Source organism: Anser anser, assembly GCF_964211835.1.
Source record: "Anser anser genome assembly, chromosome: 8".
NCBI lineage: Eukaryota > Metazoa > Chordata > Aves > Anseriformes > Anatidae > Anser > Anser anser.
The window spans coordinates 8,642,718-8,658,744 of record NC_139728.1 but is presented as its reverse complement, the minus strand read 5'-3'; the positions used below and the strand labels follow the sequence as shown (position 1 = coordinate 8,658,744).

The 16,027-nt window shown below is 66.4% G+C and overlaps 1 protein-coding gene across 1 annotated transcript; it reads left to right on the top strand.

Annotated features, from left to right (window-relative positions):
* Positions 1-3,877: 3,877 nt before the first annotated feature.
* CRIP2 (cysteine rich protein 2) lies at positions 3,878-15,675 on the top strand. The gene is made up of 8 exons (XM_083847661.1): positions 3,878-4,065; positions 11,691-11,785; positions 13,502-13,559; positions 13,996-14,136; positions 14,222-14,290; positions 14,474-14,568; positions 14,712-14,769; positions 14,854-15,675. Exons 1-8 carry the CDS (start codon positions 4,023-4,025, stop codon positions 14,919-14,921), a joined length of 627 nt encoding a protein of 208 aa, XP_083703787.1. The 5' UTR covers positions 3,878-4,022; the 3' UTR covers positions 14,922-15,675.
* The last annotated feature ends 352 nt before the right edge of the window (positions 15,676-16,027 follow it).

Genomic DNA, 16,027 nt, shown 5'->3' with positions numbered 1-16,027 from the left:
TTTTGGGATTACAGACCCCTTTTCAGGTATGTATCCCACCTCACCAAGGCATAACGCCCGCTGCCCGAGCTGTGCGAGCTCTGTGCTGTGCCCGCACCCCGGCGTTCAGCCTGTGGCCGCACTCGGTAGCGCCTGCTCCTCGTGCAGGCACCTCGGGAGCAGCCCTTTGGGAACTTCTCCATGGGTCTGAGTGGTTTCTCAAGGGGCTGATTGTTTGTCTTCCCCTCGAGCAGGGCACTCGGGACATGCCTTGAAGTCAAATGGGTGCTTGGACCCAGTAAGTGCTGGCAGCTTGGAGCCAAGGAGATGTTTATAGTGAGGAAAACAGCTCGCTGCCATTATCGGAAGCATCTGTACCCTCATTTAATTGTCACCACGCAACGCTGCCCCGTGCTGGGAGCTACTGGCGGTGGCTTGGAGCGCGTCTTCCCCAGGGAGAAATCCTCGGCATTGATGTTAATGGCAGACCAGCCCTCGAGCTGCTCCGGGAGGTGGGATTGGAGCAGACCCTTGGGAAAAGGACACGACGGAGCCGGGGCGGAGGGCACTCTGCGGGGACAACGGGCGACATGCAGTGCCCAGCCTGGGCCCCTGCTCGCATGGCATGAGCCGGGCACATCCCGGGAGCCCGGTGCCCCCCAGGACACGGTGACAAACCGGGGGCTGAGCCCACAGGGACGGAGGCAGCGGTGAGGTGCAGCTGCAGCCCCGTGGGAAGGGGACACGGGGACGTCCGTCCCTTGCCACTTGCAAGGACAAGCGGGCAGGCCGTAGCCCTGCTTATCCCAGGCTCCGTGACAGCGCTATCTGCCCTGCGATACCCACGGGGCCTGGGATGCCTTCTAAAGGAGAGAAGTGACAAGTGGAGGGCCGGGGCTCCGCAGAGCGGGCGCGGGGGCGAGGTGGTGACGTGCCAAGCCCCAGGCGCTGGCATGTGCTGCCTGATGAGACCCAGGGCCCGCCAGCCCCGGCACGCTGCCGCCCCCAGCTGCAGCCTCTGACCCCCACACAGGGGCCCTGGCTTCTGCTGCGGGGCTTGTCCAGGGATGTGGGTGCTTTAGGAGGGACAAATAATCCTACAAATCCTGTAAATCACCTGTGTCACTTTGGGGGACCCTGACACGGGGGACAGGAGGGCCACGCACTGATGACTGTCCTCTGGGCGAACCCAGCAAGCAGCAGGTTTTTTTTTTTTCCCCCTTAACCTTCTTTTTCCTAAATACTTTTCCCTCCAGTCTCTTCTCATCCTGTAATGCATCCAACTGATCCTAGGTGCCAGAAAATGTGAGAGAAAGGCGCGGAGGGGAAGGCTTCGCAGCGCCGGCCTTTCCGTGGCGTTTCCATCTGAAGGCAGCCGGGAGAGCGGAGGGGAGCCGGAGCAGGGGGAGAGGGGTGAGCCAGAGGCGAGGCAGCTGGGGGGCAGTTAGCCCTTATTTATTTCTTGCCTTCCCTTCACAGCCTCGCCGAGCTCTCTGGTTGACCTGCCCTAGGACGAGGTCCCGGCCGGCTCTCCGCCTTCTGCCGGCTTCCTGCGGAGGCGATCCCAGCCTCGCGGCCAGCTCCGGCCCGCACGGTGCTGGGGGGGCCAGGGAGCTCTGCTCACCCCGACGCCTTCCCGGCAGGGTTTCCCATCAGCAGGGCTTCTGCTGCTGAAATCCCCACGCCACGGAGCTGAGAGCACAGGGAGGGGGCACAGCTTGGGCTCCTGAGCCTCCTCGTCCCTGTCCCTTCCATGTCCCCTCCCTGTCCCTGTCCCGTGCTTGCGAGCACAGCCAGAGGAGCGGTGACCAGGGAGCCCTGCGCCGCGCCGTGCAGCTTTCTCAGCTCGTGCAGCCAGCTGGCGGCGGCGGCTTAGGAAATCCCAGGGCTGGGCTGGGTGCGACTGGAGGAAAATGGGTCACCCGCTGCCGGGGGGGATGGTGGTCCCCTCGGAGGGACGCCCCCAGCATCGTGTGAGGTGCGTGGCCCGCGGCTCCGCACCGAAAACCTCCCTGGGGCTCGTGGCTGTGGGAAGGAGGCTTTATGCCCGTTGTCAGGGAAACCCGGTGCTGCCGAGGGAGGGAAGGAGGGAGCCCCCGAATTTCTGATGTAAAAGGCAGAGCCTGGGGAGGGTGCCCCTGGTGCCACCCCAGTCACCTGTCCCCAGGGCCCGGGGCAGCCCTGCCCGCGGTGCGGGGGCACGCAGAACCTGAGCGGGGGCAGATTAAGGGGGGACAAGCTAAAGCCACTTTGCTCCTCAGCGAGCATATCCGCTTGGGATTTAGCGCATTTGCAGGCAGGGATTCGCACCTTTAGGTGATTTGCCTTAAGTCCCCCCGGCCCGTGTGTGTGAAAAGCCCTTGGATGCTGCCTAGGCCTGGGGTTTTGCCTGCGGCTGCTCCGTGTGTGTGCACTGGAGGGGTGCAGCCTTCCTCCTCCTCCTCCTCCCCCTCCCTGTTCTCCTCCTGCCTCTATGGCCACCGAGGCTGGGACACCAGCTGAGATTTCCAGCTGCTACAGAGGGATTTTGACAGCAGATGCGCGAAGGCCGAGCCCTGTTCCTCCAGAGCCATCCCTCGCAGCCCCACTCTGCAGGGGGCTCAGGAGAGCTCGCACTGATGGGCCTCTGGGGGAAGTGCGGGGCCCTCCAGCCCCTGTGGGACCAGCGTGGGGACACAGGAGCATGTAGGGCACAGCGGCCTCGTGCCACGGGGGGACCAGGAGCCCACAGATCCCCGCCTGGCTGCGGTGGTCACCGGTGCCCTGGGAGCACCAGCCCCATCACGGGGATGCGCGGCAGAGCCACCGCTCCGCCTGCCCCGGCCCGGGGACCCCGCTGGTGACAAAGCCGCGCGTTGTAGTGGCAGCAGCTGGGCCCGGAGTGACGGGGCCGCCTGGCCACCACCGGTCCCGACACCCCGGTGGGGCACACAGCCTTGGCAGGCGCCCGCTGTCGCCGTCCCTGGGCGCCGCTCGGCGCCGGGGTTCACTGCCCGGTGCCGTCCCCGTGCCGGGGGCCGGGCGGCTGCGCGCCAGCTGACGGCAGAGAAAGGAGGAATTATCTGAGAGCACGGAGGGGGAGAGCCGGGCTGCGGGCTGATGAATAATGCAATGGCCTGGGCTTCGCGAGCAGATTTCCTGTTTACCGGCGCTGGGCCGGGGACAAGCAAGGCTGCGGGGCCCCTCGGCGGGGCTCCCCAGGATCCCCCTCCTGCATGCGCCCGTGGCACCGCGGCGCCACGAGGCTCCCCGCGCGTCGCTCCCGTGCCGGAGGGATTTTTGACACTGCTGTTTCCACGGCAACGGAGCAAAATGGCGCGGGGAATCACTGGCAGAGGAAAGGCCCCAGGAGCATGCGGGGCCATGGGCAGCACTGCTGTGCCGTGCGGGTAAGGGAGCCCGGGTGGGAAGACGTGCGGCGCTCCATGCCTCGCCTGCCTGCCGCCGGCGTTATCTCTGCTCTCGCCCTCGTCTCCCCGTCAAGGTCTCCCGTCTTGTGCCCCTCCTGGCTGCTTCATCTGCCTTTCCTGGTTATCCCACCCAGAAAAAACATGCCTAAGGTGGCCCCGTGCACGCACAGCGCTTTGCAGGGCGGGGGGGCTGCTCCCTGCGCCCCCACATGCCCACCGCAGGGGCACCGGGGTGGTGGTGGTGACCTTGCCCCATCCATCCCCGCGCCCTGACCAGCGTGTGGCCGGGCGGGGGTCCTGGAATTGCCCCCAGGGAAGGGGCCAGGCCCCCCCCCCCCCCACGTTTCCCCCACGCTCTCCCCAGCACCCCCCGGGCTGGGGGTCAGCGGCTGAGCCCGCGGGAGCCGCGCTCAGCGCGCACCTGCCGCGCCGGGGCCGTGCCGGGCCGAGCCGAGCCGAGCCGAGCCGAGCCGTGCCAAGCAGGGGCGCTGCGGGCAGCCCCGCCCCGGTCCCCCCCCCGGCGGCAGCGCGGCCAATGGGCGGGGGCCGGGCGGAGCGGGGCGCACGGCTCGGCTCGGCACGGCTCGGCACGGCACGGCACGGCACGGCTCCGCACCGCTCCGCTCCCCAGCCATGGCATCCAAGTGCCCCAAGTGCGACAAGACCGTGTATTTCGGTGAGCGCCCCCCCGGGGGTCCCCGCTGCATCCCCAGGTCCCCCCGGCCCGCGGCGCATCCCCGCCCGGCTCCCCCCTCCCGGCCGCCCCCCGCCGAGCTGCGGGATGCTGCCGGTGGTCCCGGGGCGGGTGGCACTGGGGGGTCGGGGGGGGTTGGTGCTGGCACCCCCCGGGTTGGAGGTGGCGAAGCTTGGGGAGAGGGGTCCCGGGCGCGCCGGGTGCGCCCACCGCCGGGTGCTCCGCATGGGGGGGCTGCGGGGGGGCGTCCCGGTGTCCGCAGGGCTGGGGGTGGCCCGGGGGGAAAATGGGCCCGGGGGGGGCGGGTCCGGGTGCTGGGGTCCCTCGGTGCGGGGCAGCAGGGGGTGGCAGGTGCAGGCGTGCCCGACCCCGGCCAATTTGCTCCCTGCGACACCGGGGCCAGGTGTGCGCCCCCCCCTTGCCCCCCCGGCTGGGTGAGGCAGCCCGCATTTTGGGGGTTCTCCGCTGTGTCCCCAAAGGGTCAGGGCTTGGGGTTCTGCCTCGGTGTGCCCGGGGTGGGGTGGCGGCAGGCTGGGGGCAATGGGGTCTCTGCTAGGCGTCTCACTGCGGGGGGGTTTGGGGGTGCCACCTGCCCGTGCCCCTCCCTGCCCGTTGCCCTCCCGGGCACCAGGGCCCGGCCCCCGGCACGGTTGGTTGGGGAGGAATCCCGAAGGGAGCTGGAGGTGCCCGGGCGTTTGAAGCACCGGCAGCTTTCATTCCTTTCCAGCCATCTCCAAGTAAACACAGAGAAATAGGAATTTGCTGTCTTCCTCCTTTAAATAAACCTATTTGTGTGGGGGTGGGAACGGCTCGGCCTCTGGGATGTCCTGCCTCGTGTGAATCTTTTCCTTTTTAAGCAGAAAATAGCCCGTCTGTCCGGCCAGCTGGGCACGGCCGGCCCGGGGTCAGAGCGGCTCCTCCTGCCCCGCCGGAGGCAGCCTGCCCGTGCAGGAGGGGACGCGCCAGGGCGATGGCCGGGGGGACACGGAGCTGCTCCCTGGGTGTGTGCCGCCCTCCTCCCTCCCGCAGCTCCCCGGAGATGGCCAGGACACCCCTGTGCAGGTCCTGGTTGGCTCCCCCGGTCCTGTCCCCCTCGGGGACACCCAGGGTGGCAGGAGGGAGGTGGCCGCTGCCACGATGGGGCGGTGACACCGTCCCCCCCGGCACCCCGTGGGAGAGCGTGGGGAGTGAGTCAAGGCGGGAGCTGGCCAAAAAACTTCTCCTCGGTCGGTGTTGAAATAGGCTGGAGCGCGTCCCCGCTGACGTCTTCGGCTTTTCCTCGAGGAACCGCCCAGGCTCCCACAGAATAAACCCGTGTGGGTTTATTCAGTGCATGGGAAGTGAGCAAAACCTCTGTGCCAGCTGTCTTGGGGGCTGGGATGAGATGGAGCAGGGGACGAGGCCGGCAGCGGGCAGGGGTTACCCCCAGTGCGATCCCGCCACGGGGCTTTGGGGTGCTCCTCGGCTGCCCCTGGCAGCAAGGAGCCCCTCTTATAAAGCCCCGCTTGTCCAGGAGCACGGCCCCACGGTGCTGAATGAACGCTGGCAGCCCGGGCTTCTTGGATGCCTGGCATTGTAGCCTGGGGTCACGTGCGAGAAATGCCACCGCGTCCCGCTCCGGCCCTGCGCAGTCGTCCTGCGGGATGCCGCCCGCTGGCTGAGCGGCTGACCAAACCAACGGTAATTGGTACCGGTGGAAAACTAATTTCCAGCCCGCCTGTTGCTTCGAGCTCCCTGGAAAAATCCAGCAGACTCCTCCCTGTAGTCAGAAGGATGTGGGCGTTTCCTGAGCTGCAGAATGAGCTTTTATTCTTTAAAAAGCATAGGGAAATATAAAAATAGTTTGCTGGCTTTTTTTCTATTTCTTTTTAAGCGCGTTCAGATCTGCTCGCCGCTGTTTCCAGTAGGACCGGGCTGCTCGGCCAACCTTTCCCCTTTTGGGGCCGGCCCCGTACGCGCGCGGCGGCCGCTCGCTGCTCCCACGCTGGCAGGTGCCGGAGGGACTGGTGTATCCTGGAGCCAAAGCGCTGCAGATTTCCTGAGCTCCCTTTTGTGCTCCCAGCCTTAAATGAGTTTTGCAGGGTCCCCCGGCTGCGCGGGCTGGGAGCCGTGACCGAGCCTTTCCGCCTCCCTTCCTGCCCTTTTCCCAGGGATGGTCGGGACGGCGGTGCGGGAAGCTTCCTGTGTTCCCGCGCGGCGATTCCCAAGCGCGAGGCACCCAAAAGCCCCGGGGACAACACGGGCACGTGGGTGTGGGTGCGAGCCAGCCTTGCTCGGAGGGGTTCGCCGCCGCCGCCAGCCTCGTGGCTCGGAGGCATGGCTACGGCGTGCCGGGGTGCTCACCCCGCTGAGCCCGAGCAGAAATCCAAGCTGCAGAAGCCACCCCGCAATTAATAAGTAACCGCCGTCCTTGGGCCAGGCGCTGCTCGTTCCAGTGGGCAGCCAGCAGAGGCAGGAGGGCTTTATTTCCACCCGGCGCCTAACAAAGGGGCCGCTCTCCGAGCGCGGCACAGCCTCCCGCAGGGAGCGCGCAAAACGTGAACGGAGGGCGCTGCGGCTCCTGGCTCCCGGCGCAGGGCCCTGCCGGGGGCAGGATGGGGCTGTGGGGAGCTGAGGGACGGGCTGATGAGCGTGAGCCGTTCCTGCAGGGAAACAGCGTGAGCTGTAGGAATGAACCCTGGGAGGGAGGGCGGGAGCGAGGTCCCTGCCCCTTGGCTCTGGCGCGCGGTAAATGCACGGCTACCGCGTGGTGCGGAGCTGTGGACGTGTCCCTGTCCCCTGGGCAGGCTGGTGGGGGTGACCCGAGCCTCTGTGCTGTGCCTTGAGCACGGAGGATGGGGACCGGGTCAGCTCGTGCTCGGTGCGAGCTCCCCGTGCTCCGTCCACCCTCATGGTCCCCGGTAGCAGCCCGCGGATGGGGAGAAGTGGCAGGACCGGGGAGGGGGAAGGAAAGGAGAGGAAAGGCGGAGCAGGAACGCCCAAGCGAGAGGTAATGGAAAATCTGTCTCTGTAACATTACGATCAAATACAGAGAGCAGGGCGTGTGCCGTGGTGCCGCTTCCAGCTGCGGTGGGGTGGCAGTGCCCATGCCACGGGGCAGGGAGGTTGGGGGACAGGTCCTGGGGCGTGCTGCGGGGCAGCTCTGGTGCTGCAGCTCGCAGGGAGGTGCCGAGCATCCCCTGCCACCTGTGTTAATGCTGTGTTGCCACAGGCCTGGCCCGAGCCCCTGGGGCACCAGTGGGACAGGGAGGCAAGAGGCTCAAGGAGAGGCTGGGTGTGCAGCCTGGCATGGGAAGGGATGGGGAGCTGCTGGCAAACAGGAGCAGCCAGGTGCACGCAGCCTCTGCCTGAGTCCAGAGAGGAAAATCTGCACAGTGGGAACGGCAGCACTGAGCTGTGCCCGCGCAGAGCAGAGCCGTGGGGCTGTGGGCATGGCATGGGCACGGCTGCTTCTGCATCGCCCCAAGGCCTCGGAGCCAGACACGGGCCAGGAAACTCTCATCCTCCCAGCGCTGCCCGTCACAGATCGTATCAGTGCACGGGAGGCACGCGGTGCTCTGGACCAGCAGTTACCCAGGAGAGGTTGTGCCTGTGTGCCTGCCCGGGCTCACCCTGTGCACTCTGCCTGTTATTCACCATTTTGTGGCGACGCAGGGCCCCGAGCAGAAGGAGCGAGGCTGGCAGAAGGCAGACAAAGGCAGAAGGTGCTTTCTATCCAGTCGCGTCCCCTGGGAGTCACAAGCTCGGGGACTCGGGGTATGGATGCCAGGAGCTTGCTGGAGCTCCCGCAGGCAGCGCGTATCTCTCTGGCTCGGAGAGAGCTCCAGCCGCCCCTGCCGCTTGCTGCCTCCACCCCGGGGCAGAAGGAAATGGCCTCGCAGGGGAGCAGCCACGTTTGGCACGCTGCTGCAGCGGCCGCTCTTGTCCCAGCTGTGCTGCGCCAGGGCCGTGTGGCCGCCCTGCTCCCCGGGGGGGTCCCTGCGTGGCGGGGCTGCGCCGTAGCAGGAAAGCAGCTGGTTTCTGGGGCTTGGCCCTGGCTGGAGGAAAAGAGCAGCGCGGAGCATCCCTAGGGGCTGCAGCTCGGCTGCACGGTGATGCCTGGTTGTGTATCCCGGTGACCCAGGGGAACGTGCCTGCAGGAGCACTGCCGGTGCCCTCCCAGCACCGGCTTTTATCTCTCTCTCTCTTTTTTTTTTTTTCTTGTAATTCTCCTTTGTGCCTGTGACCGCTTTGAAGCGCATCTGCGGTTGGTCTGACAGCATGACAGCATCCCTCTCTCCTCCAGGGGTGCCTGTCGCTGGGTCCCCGCGGGGATTTGGCATCCCTGTGGCTGAGCTGGGCTTTGTCCGCGCAGGGAGGCGATGGGATGGACGGGCCCCGCTCGTTGGCACGCACCCCGCCACCTTCCTGGCGAGGCAGAGCTGATGGCAGCCCGTGGAAAGGCCTGGGCGAGGGCTCAGCACCCAGGCCCACGCGGGGAGAGGGACGCTCCTTCCCCGTTCCCATCCCAAAAAGATGCGTGCTCTGCTCGCCCACGCCGGCTGCCTTGCCCGGGCACGGCGGGTAATTAAGGGATGAGCCGCGGTGTCTCGGGGTGGAGCTCCCCCAGCAGCCCGGGGAGCGGCCCCATCCCAATCCTTGCTCCATCTGCCTGGGCTCCGGGGTGGGATAGGATGTGCCGCCGAGCGTCCGGGCGTCCCCGGGGAAGCCAGCTGGAAAATCACAGTGGGAAGGGAGGGGAGGGAAGGCCGCGGGCTGGCTCCCAGGAGCAGAGGCAGCGGCTCTGCCTGGTGAGCGCGGAGGCGCCGGAGGCAGCCAGGTTCCCACCCTCGCCCCGAGTCCCGCTGCCAGCGGGCTCAGCCTGCCGGCGCCCGCCCACGGCGGGGCTGATAACCGGCAGACAGCGCCGGTCCTGCAGCCCTCCCAAATCCCGGGGGGTGCCTGGGATGTGGGTAGCGGGGGGCAGCGGGCGCCCAGGTTCCCTCCGTTCCCTGCGTGGGGACGGAGCCGTGCCGCAGCAGTGTGCCACGCCACGGGGCGCGGTGAGGGGCCGGCGTCCTGCAGCCGGGCGCCTCAAAGCCCATGGTGGGGGGTCCCGGGGGTCCCCGCCGTGGCAGGGGATGAGGCTGGAGGCGTCGTCACCGGAGCTGATGCAACCGCGGAGCAGCTGTGGCTGGGTGACAGGAAATCTGGCCGCTGGAGCTTTCTCTCCACAGTGATTTATGGGGCAGCGCAAACACAAACGGGACGCCGCTGCCCTGGAAATGGGCTGGGCTGGCTCCAAGCTGTTTCCTCTGCCCGGGGTGAACAATGCAGCCCGAAAGCCGCCCCGGCTGAGCGGGGTCTGAGCGCCTGGCTCTGCTCCCTGTCCCCTGGGAGCCTTTGTTTGCGGCCAGGGGACATCTGACCAACCTCTGGGCAGCCTGACAGGGGGCTCAGCGTTTCTACACGAGGACAAGGGGTGGCCCCGGTGGCTCCCGGGATGTCCCCATGTGCCAGGAGCAGGACAGTGCACCGAGCCACCTCGTCCCTCCTGCCCCGTCCCCTGCCAGGGGCTGCAGGTGCCTGCGAGGTCTGGGGAGCAGCAGGGTTTTACAGCTGCCTGAGATGTTCCCGGGGGTGAATCTCATCTCCCAGGGGCAGGAAGGAGGTCGCGTGGGCCACGGCCAGCTGTAAGTGCCATGGCCTCTGCAAAACACTGCTGGGAGTTTCCTCCTGCGGCTCCTTGCTTTGCACCGGGGGTGCGACGGGGCGGAGGTGACACAGCCGAAATGGCCTGGCTGTGCAGCCACTGTGACAAAGCCGAGCGGCTCTTTGGCCCCAAGCCTCTGGCTCGGCTTTCAGCCGGTCACGCTCCATTTCCCTCCCAGGGGAGGCTGCCCTGTGTGCCGGGGAGGAACGGGCAGCAGCAGTGCATCCCACTGCCCTCTCCTGCACCGGGTTCAGCCCAGCAGCGTGGTCTCGCACGTGACCCACGTGCCACCAGGGCATTTGTCCGGTCACCGTCACCGCGAGGCCAAATTCAGTTCAGCCCCTGCAGCCTGCTGAGCCCACGCAGGGATACCCGGGGCTCGTGCTGGCCCCGCTGCTGCTGCGCACGCAGAAAGCCCCGGGCCGGCAGGGAAGCGTCTCCTTTGTGTGCCGCCCCTTGTGACCCGTGTGCGGCCGAACCCGGGACTCCAGCAAATTTCTGTCTGCGTGAGAAGCCTGCTGACCCCGCCGGGGATTTTGGTTGCGCAAAGCCTGCCTGCTCTTGCCTCCTGCTCGCTGCAGAAGCTCCTCTTGCTCAGTCACGGTTTGGAGACGCTTCGTTTGGAGACAGCCCGTGCTTCCCTTGGGGTGCTCTGCCTTTACCTCTGCGGCTCGCCCGCCGCCCTGCCTCGCACCGGGGCTGATGTTTGGGGTGCTGAGGGCAGTTATTTCGGCTTATCTTGGTGCTGCGGCGTGCCCCGGGCGCAGCTGTTTGCCCTTGGAGGAGGGCGGCTCTTGAAGCCAGGACCTGCCCACGGAGCTCTTGGCCTCCAACTTGACCTGATGCAAGCTGGAGACGTTTGCTGAAGCCCTTTTTATTGGGGGGGAAGGGTGCTGGAAAACAGGCCACCATGGAGGAGGTGCAGAGCAGGGCCGAGCTTCGGTTGCACTTTTATTTGCTCGTTAAATATTTTATTTGGCCCTTACGACTTTGTTTTACAGAGGCTTTAATGGGATGGTGCTGCTTTCCAGCTGCCTGCACGTGTGTGCGAGGGGCGGGAGGGCGCGAGGTGACACCCCGACCCCTGGAGCAGGGTGGGGAGGAGGTGGGGGCTGTGGGGGGAGATACGGAGAGCAGCAGGGCTCGGGGAGGTGCATGGTGCCTGCCTGAGTGCTATTCACAGCGTGGAGAAAGGGTCCCACAAACCACGGTGGTCCCTCGGGCCCACAGAGGAATACGGATGGGGATGTGGGATGAGGTCCCTGGAGCTGTGCAGCAGGGATAGCCAGAGGAGGTGCATTTGTGGAACCGGTCTCAAAGCGTTTTCCCTCCCTGAACTGGATGCTTTGAAGCCGTTCCTGGTGCCTGCAGCCAGTCGCTCCGCAGGTGCGCAGGGACCGTGCCTGGTACCCATCTGCACATCGCACCCGTGCACCCACAGACGGGTGTCTTCCAGGGCCAAAATCCGTCCTGGGTGACTCCGGGGGCCGTCTGCCATCCCGTCCTCCCAGCCGGAGGCACGGCAGCTGAGGCATGAAAATGAGCAGGAGCCGGCGGGGCCGGCGCGACGGGCCGGGTGGGGCCGGGTGGGCATGGCAACTCCAAATATTTGAATGGAGCAGGGCCGCGCGGGGTAACGCGGCAGCAAAAATAGACACGGGGAGTAGGAAGGAACGTGCTACTGCTGCCGGAGCAGCGTGCTGGGGAGGGCGGCTGGGACACGTGGCTGTGCCACGACAGAGCTGTCACCCCGGGGATGCTGGGCCTGCAGCGAAGCGGCCAGCGTGCACGGCGAGGGAAGGGGGTGCGAGCACATCGGTGGGGCAGCCCCGCACCAAACGCAGCCCCTCTCGTGCCCAGGTTTGTGCGGAGGTGCCAGGCAGTCGCTCACCCGCTCTCTCGTGTCTCCCCGCAGCCGAGAAGGTCTCCTCCCTGGGCAAGGACTGGCACAAGTTCTGCCTGAAGTGCGAGCGCTGCAACAAGACCCTGACCCCGGGCGGGCACGCCGAGGTAAGAGCTGCTGGGGGGTGAAGTGGGGAGGCAGGAGCAGTGGGGTTGGGGCCAAACCCAACATCCTGCCCTCGTCCTGCAGCCCACAAGCCCTTCCCTTGGCATGTAATCAGCGCCGGAGGGGCCCAGGGCTCGCTGTGCCTCCGTGTGGCCTTGCCCGTGGTGCTGGCACCCACCAGACCCGCGAGCATCTCCGCTCGCAGGCCCCGGAGGAAGGAATGGAGGAAGGGGAGCCGCCGCCCCAACCGGGGAGCCGCTTGCATTCCCTGCGCAGCTACTAATGCAGCTAAAAAAGCCCCGAATCCATTTAAAATGTAAATATTTGGAGAAGCTGAAGCAGCAGGGGCTGTGCCAACACGCCAGGGGGGAACTGATGGACTCTCCTGGGCTCTCCAGTGCCCCGGGGAGGGGGAAGTCCCAGGAACCAGTTTGGGGATGGTGCCCGACGCCGTGCCCAGCGAGGACCGGCGCCTGGGAGCATGATGGTGCTGTGACGGCAGGTGCTGAGCCCTCGGAGCAACTGTGTTTGCCTCGTGTGGCTCCCCGCCGCGACACGCCGTGCCCCGGATCTCGCACGGTGCCTGTCATGCCAAAGTGTCACCAGCTCCTTAGCGGCGCAGCTGAGGGGCAGCTGGTGGCAGCAGGGACAGCCGTGCCGGCCGGGGACGGGCAGCGAACGGGGCTGTGAGTCCCCGGCCCTGTAGGGGAGGCTGGGTCCATGTTTCGGGTTGGGTTAAGGCCACGAATTTGCCTTTTCTCCATATAAGGCCGGATTCTGCTCCGGGGGGACGGCAGCCAAGCCCCCAGTGACTGTGCCGAGAGCAGGATTTGGCCCTTCCCAGCTTTTTCCCCCCCAAAGCCAGCTTGTTTGGCCAGGTTGGGAAGGTGTCGCGGGGAGACCGGCTAAATGTTTACCCTCCCTTCCAACACGGAGTGCTCTGAGGACGCCGATATTTTTGCCTAGCAGCTGCTTGCTCCCAGGCAGCTGCCCGCTGGCCTGCCCAGCTCCGAGCCCTCTCCCTGTGCACAGCTGCACTGGGAGGGGCGCGGGGAAGGGAATGAAGGGGCTGCGCTCACTTTGCTCCGTTACCTCCCTCTCCGGCGGCTGGAGAAGATTCTTCTCACCCAGCCCTGCCACCCTGCTTGTTTGGGCAAGGCGCGGTTGTTTTGCAGCGGAGGGGACAGAGGGCAGGGGCATGGGACAAAAAGCAGGGCTGTGACACTGGGCCTTGTGAAAGCCTGCGGCCAGCGGTGCAGAGGGACAAACGCTCTTTCTTTTCTCTTGGCCTCGGTTCCAGTGGCCCGTGAGAAGCCGCTGCTGGAGCTGCACGCCGTTATCTGGGGCCCTGGCAGCCCCAGCCTTTCCCCTCCGCCGGCGGCTCTCGTGGGCGGCCGCAGGGGAGAAGGGCCCTGGTGCTTATCGCCCGCTTCGTGCCTTCCTCTGATAGCCGGCCCCAGCCGATAGCGGGGCCGATAGCGGGGCTGATGGCAGCGGGGCTGGGACCGGTGCCCACATGGGGCCTCTGATCTCGGGCCAAGCGAGGGGCACAGCGGCGAGGCTGGAGGTGAAGCTGAGCAGAAGCCCTCTCCTGGCCTTGCCAGGGTGTGTGGAGATGTCCCGGGGCCGTGCAGGGGGTGGGATGGAGCTGGTGATCAGCTGGATCGGTGCTCAGCTGGTGATCACCGCCCAGCACCCTAACACCCCTCTCTCCCCAGCATGACGGGAAGCCCTTCTGCCACAAGCCCTGCTACGCCACGCTGTTCGGCCCCAAAGGTACGTCTGGGCTCTGCTCGGGGCTGCTGGGGGGGCTGCTCCCCCCAGCCTCGTCTGCTCCCATCCCCACGGCCCTAAAAAGCCCCAGGAGTCGGGCTGGTGTGGGCTGAAGCGGTCCCAAACCTGCAGAAACTCTGAAAAGGGATAGGAGAGGGAGGGATCAATCCTGACAGCAGTCAGTCCTGACAGCTGTCTCTCTCTTTTATTTTTTTAATTAAAAAAAGAGACAGTTTTCCATTCAAACAGAAGGTGGAGTCACTCTCCCATCCCAAACACAGCTGCAGAAAGCCTGGGTCAGGAGAAAGCAAGCTGGGGCCGAGGCTCTGGGGCTCATCAGGGACAGGGGTGCCCAGGGGAGGTGGGACGGGGCCGGGCGGAGGATGGAGACCCCCGGGAGGCTCTGGGGACGCTGCAGCCTCTCTGTCCCCCTGCACAGGGGTGAACATCGGTGGCGCCGGGTCCTACATCTACGAGAAGCCGCAGATCGAGGGGCAGACCGCCCCGGGGCCCATCGAGCACCCGGTGAAGGTGGAGGAGAGGAAGGTGAACGCCGCGCCGCCCAAGGGACCCAGCAAAGGTGAGGGGTGGGGGGCATGGACAACAGGGGTGTTCAGCTGGGTGCTGGCCGGGGTGTCCCACACTTGTGTCCCCTTGTCTTCCAGCCTCCAGCGTCACCACCTTCACCGGGGAGCCCAACATGTGCCCGCGCTGCGGCAAGAGGGTCTACTTCGGTAAGGCTGCGAGCGGGCGCTGGGCGGTGTGTGGGCTCCACAGGACCCCTGGGGCACGGGGGGTCTAGGAGGGGGGGTCTGGGGTCTGTATACACGGAGGTGAGGTCCCTGTGGGGCATTCTGGCCACCCCCTGCGTGTTGGTGACCTGTGTGGGTGACCGTCCCTGCTTGTCCCCGCTGCAGCCGAGAAGGTGACCTCGCTGGGGAAGGACTGGCACCGGCCCTGCCTACGCTGCGAGCGCTGCAGCAAGACGCTGACCCCCGGGGGCCACGCCGAGGTGAGGGCAGCCCCATCGGGCCCCCACGCTGCAGGGGCCCCGTGCCGAGCCGTGCTGTGCCACCACGAGAGGGCAGAGCGGCTCGACGCGTCCCGAGCCGCGTGTCCCCGCGGGTGACGCGTTTGTCTCTTTGCCTGGTACAGCACGACGGACAGCCCTACTGCCACAAGCCCTGCTACGGGATCCTCTTTGGGCCGAAGGGTGAGTGCTGGGGACGCAGGACTGGGGGGACGGCAACACGCGTCCCACCCGTATCCTCACCCCCACGCGTGTCCCTCCTTGCAGGTGTCAACACCGGAGCCGTGGGCAGCTACATCTACGACAAAGACCCCGAGGCGAAGAACCAGCCGTAGGGCAGCCCCCTGCCCGCCCGCTCGGTGCCCCCGCACTAACCTCCCGCTCGTAGAAGTAGCTGGAGCGGCCCTTCGCCTCGGAGCTGTGCTCTCTCTGCTGTCTCTACTGCGGGCAGGACGGCCCTGCCCTCCGGGTTATATATCATAGTCTCTAATATAAGCTTCAATGTTTAAAGGCAAAGGTTGAAGGCGGCTCTGCTCGTCCCCAATGCGCTCTGCCCTCCTCTCCCTGCCTCTATCCACCCCCCTCAGCGCAGGAGGCAGCTTTGTGGCTGTGTAGCATCCCGCAGCATTCAGGGATGCCATCACCGGTGACACCCACGTCCCCTAGGGGCTCTGGTCTTCCCAAGCTGCATGCCCAGCTCCAGCAATCGAGGGGCTGGCACCTCCCTGTGTCCCCGTCCTTGCACCCCCAGGGCATCCCCATCCGTGCACCCGTGCTCTGCTGCGGGGCCCAGCTGCTCCCCACGTCTGGGGGCAGAGCGCATTGGGCTCGCGGCTCGGCTGGGCGGCGTGGCCCCCGCCTGCCTCCCCGAGCCCGAGGTTTCTCATCGTGGTTGTTTATTTATAAGTTGTTGTAAGTGTGCTCCTCGCTGCGGAGAGTGGCGCCGCCTGGGTCTCGCCCCGTCCCCCGCACGCACGCCCAGCCCTGCTGCTTGCGCTGCCCACCAGGCCGGGCCCTGCGGCGCCAGCGCCGTGCGCTCCCCGGGCTCCCAGAGTTTTGTTATTTGCTGACAATAAAGGTTTTGAGAGATGTGGTGTGCGGCTGAGCTCTGGGGGTGCCCTCCTGCCCCGGTCTGTTCCTCGTGGGGCAACACGGAGCGGCCCCAGCCTGTGCCGGGGCGGTGGGGCTGGAGCCCCAGGGGCACCCTGGCATGGCCTGGCTGGAGGCAGGAGCAGAGCAGGTTTGTCACTTAGTGCTGCTAGAGCCCACCGCACAACACGGCTGGAGTCCATGGCTTTCTTCCTTGTTTTCCTTGCAAAGGAAGCATGCCCCGTCGCGTGTTCCCCACCGTGCTGCTGTCCCACAGTGGCCATCTGCAGAGGCAAGTGGGACACCACCTTCTCCACTCTTCTGCCCCACAAGCAGAGCTCCAGCCTGGCCT

Excerpts from the sequence above, each read along its gene's own strand:
- CRIP2 (XM_083847661.1), top strand. The coding sequence starts at position 4,023 with ATGGCATCCAAGTGCCCCAAGTGCGACAAGACCGTGTATTTCG. Across the intron at positions 4,066-11,690 it reads CGACAAGACCGTGTATTTCG|CCGAGAAGGTCTCCTCCCTG; the intron begins GTGAGCGCCCCC and ends GTCTCCCCGCAG. Across the intron at positions 14,569-14,711 it reads CCCCCGGGGGCCACGCCGAG|CACGACGGACAGCCCTACTG; the intron begins GTGAGGGCAGCC and ends TGCCTGGTACAG.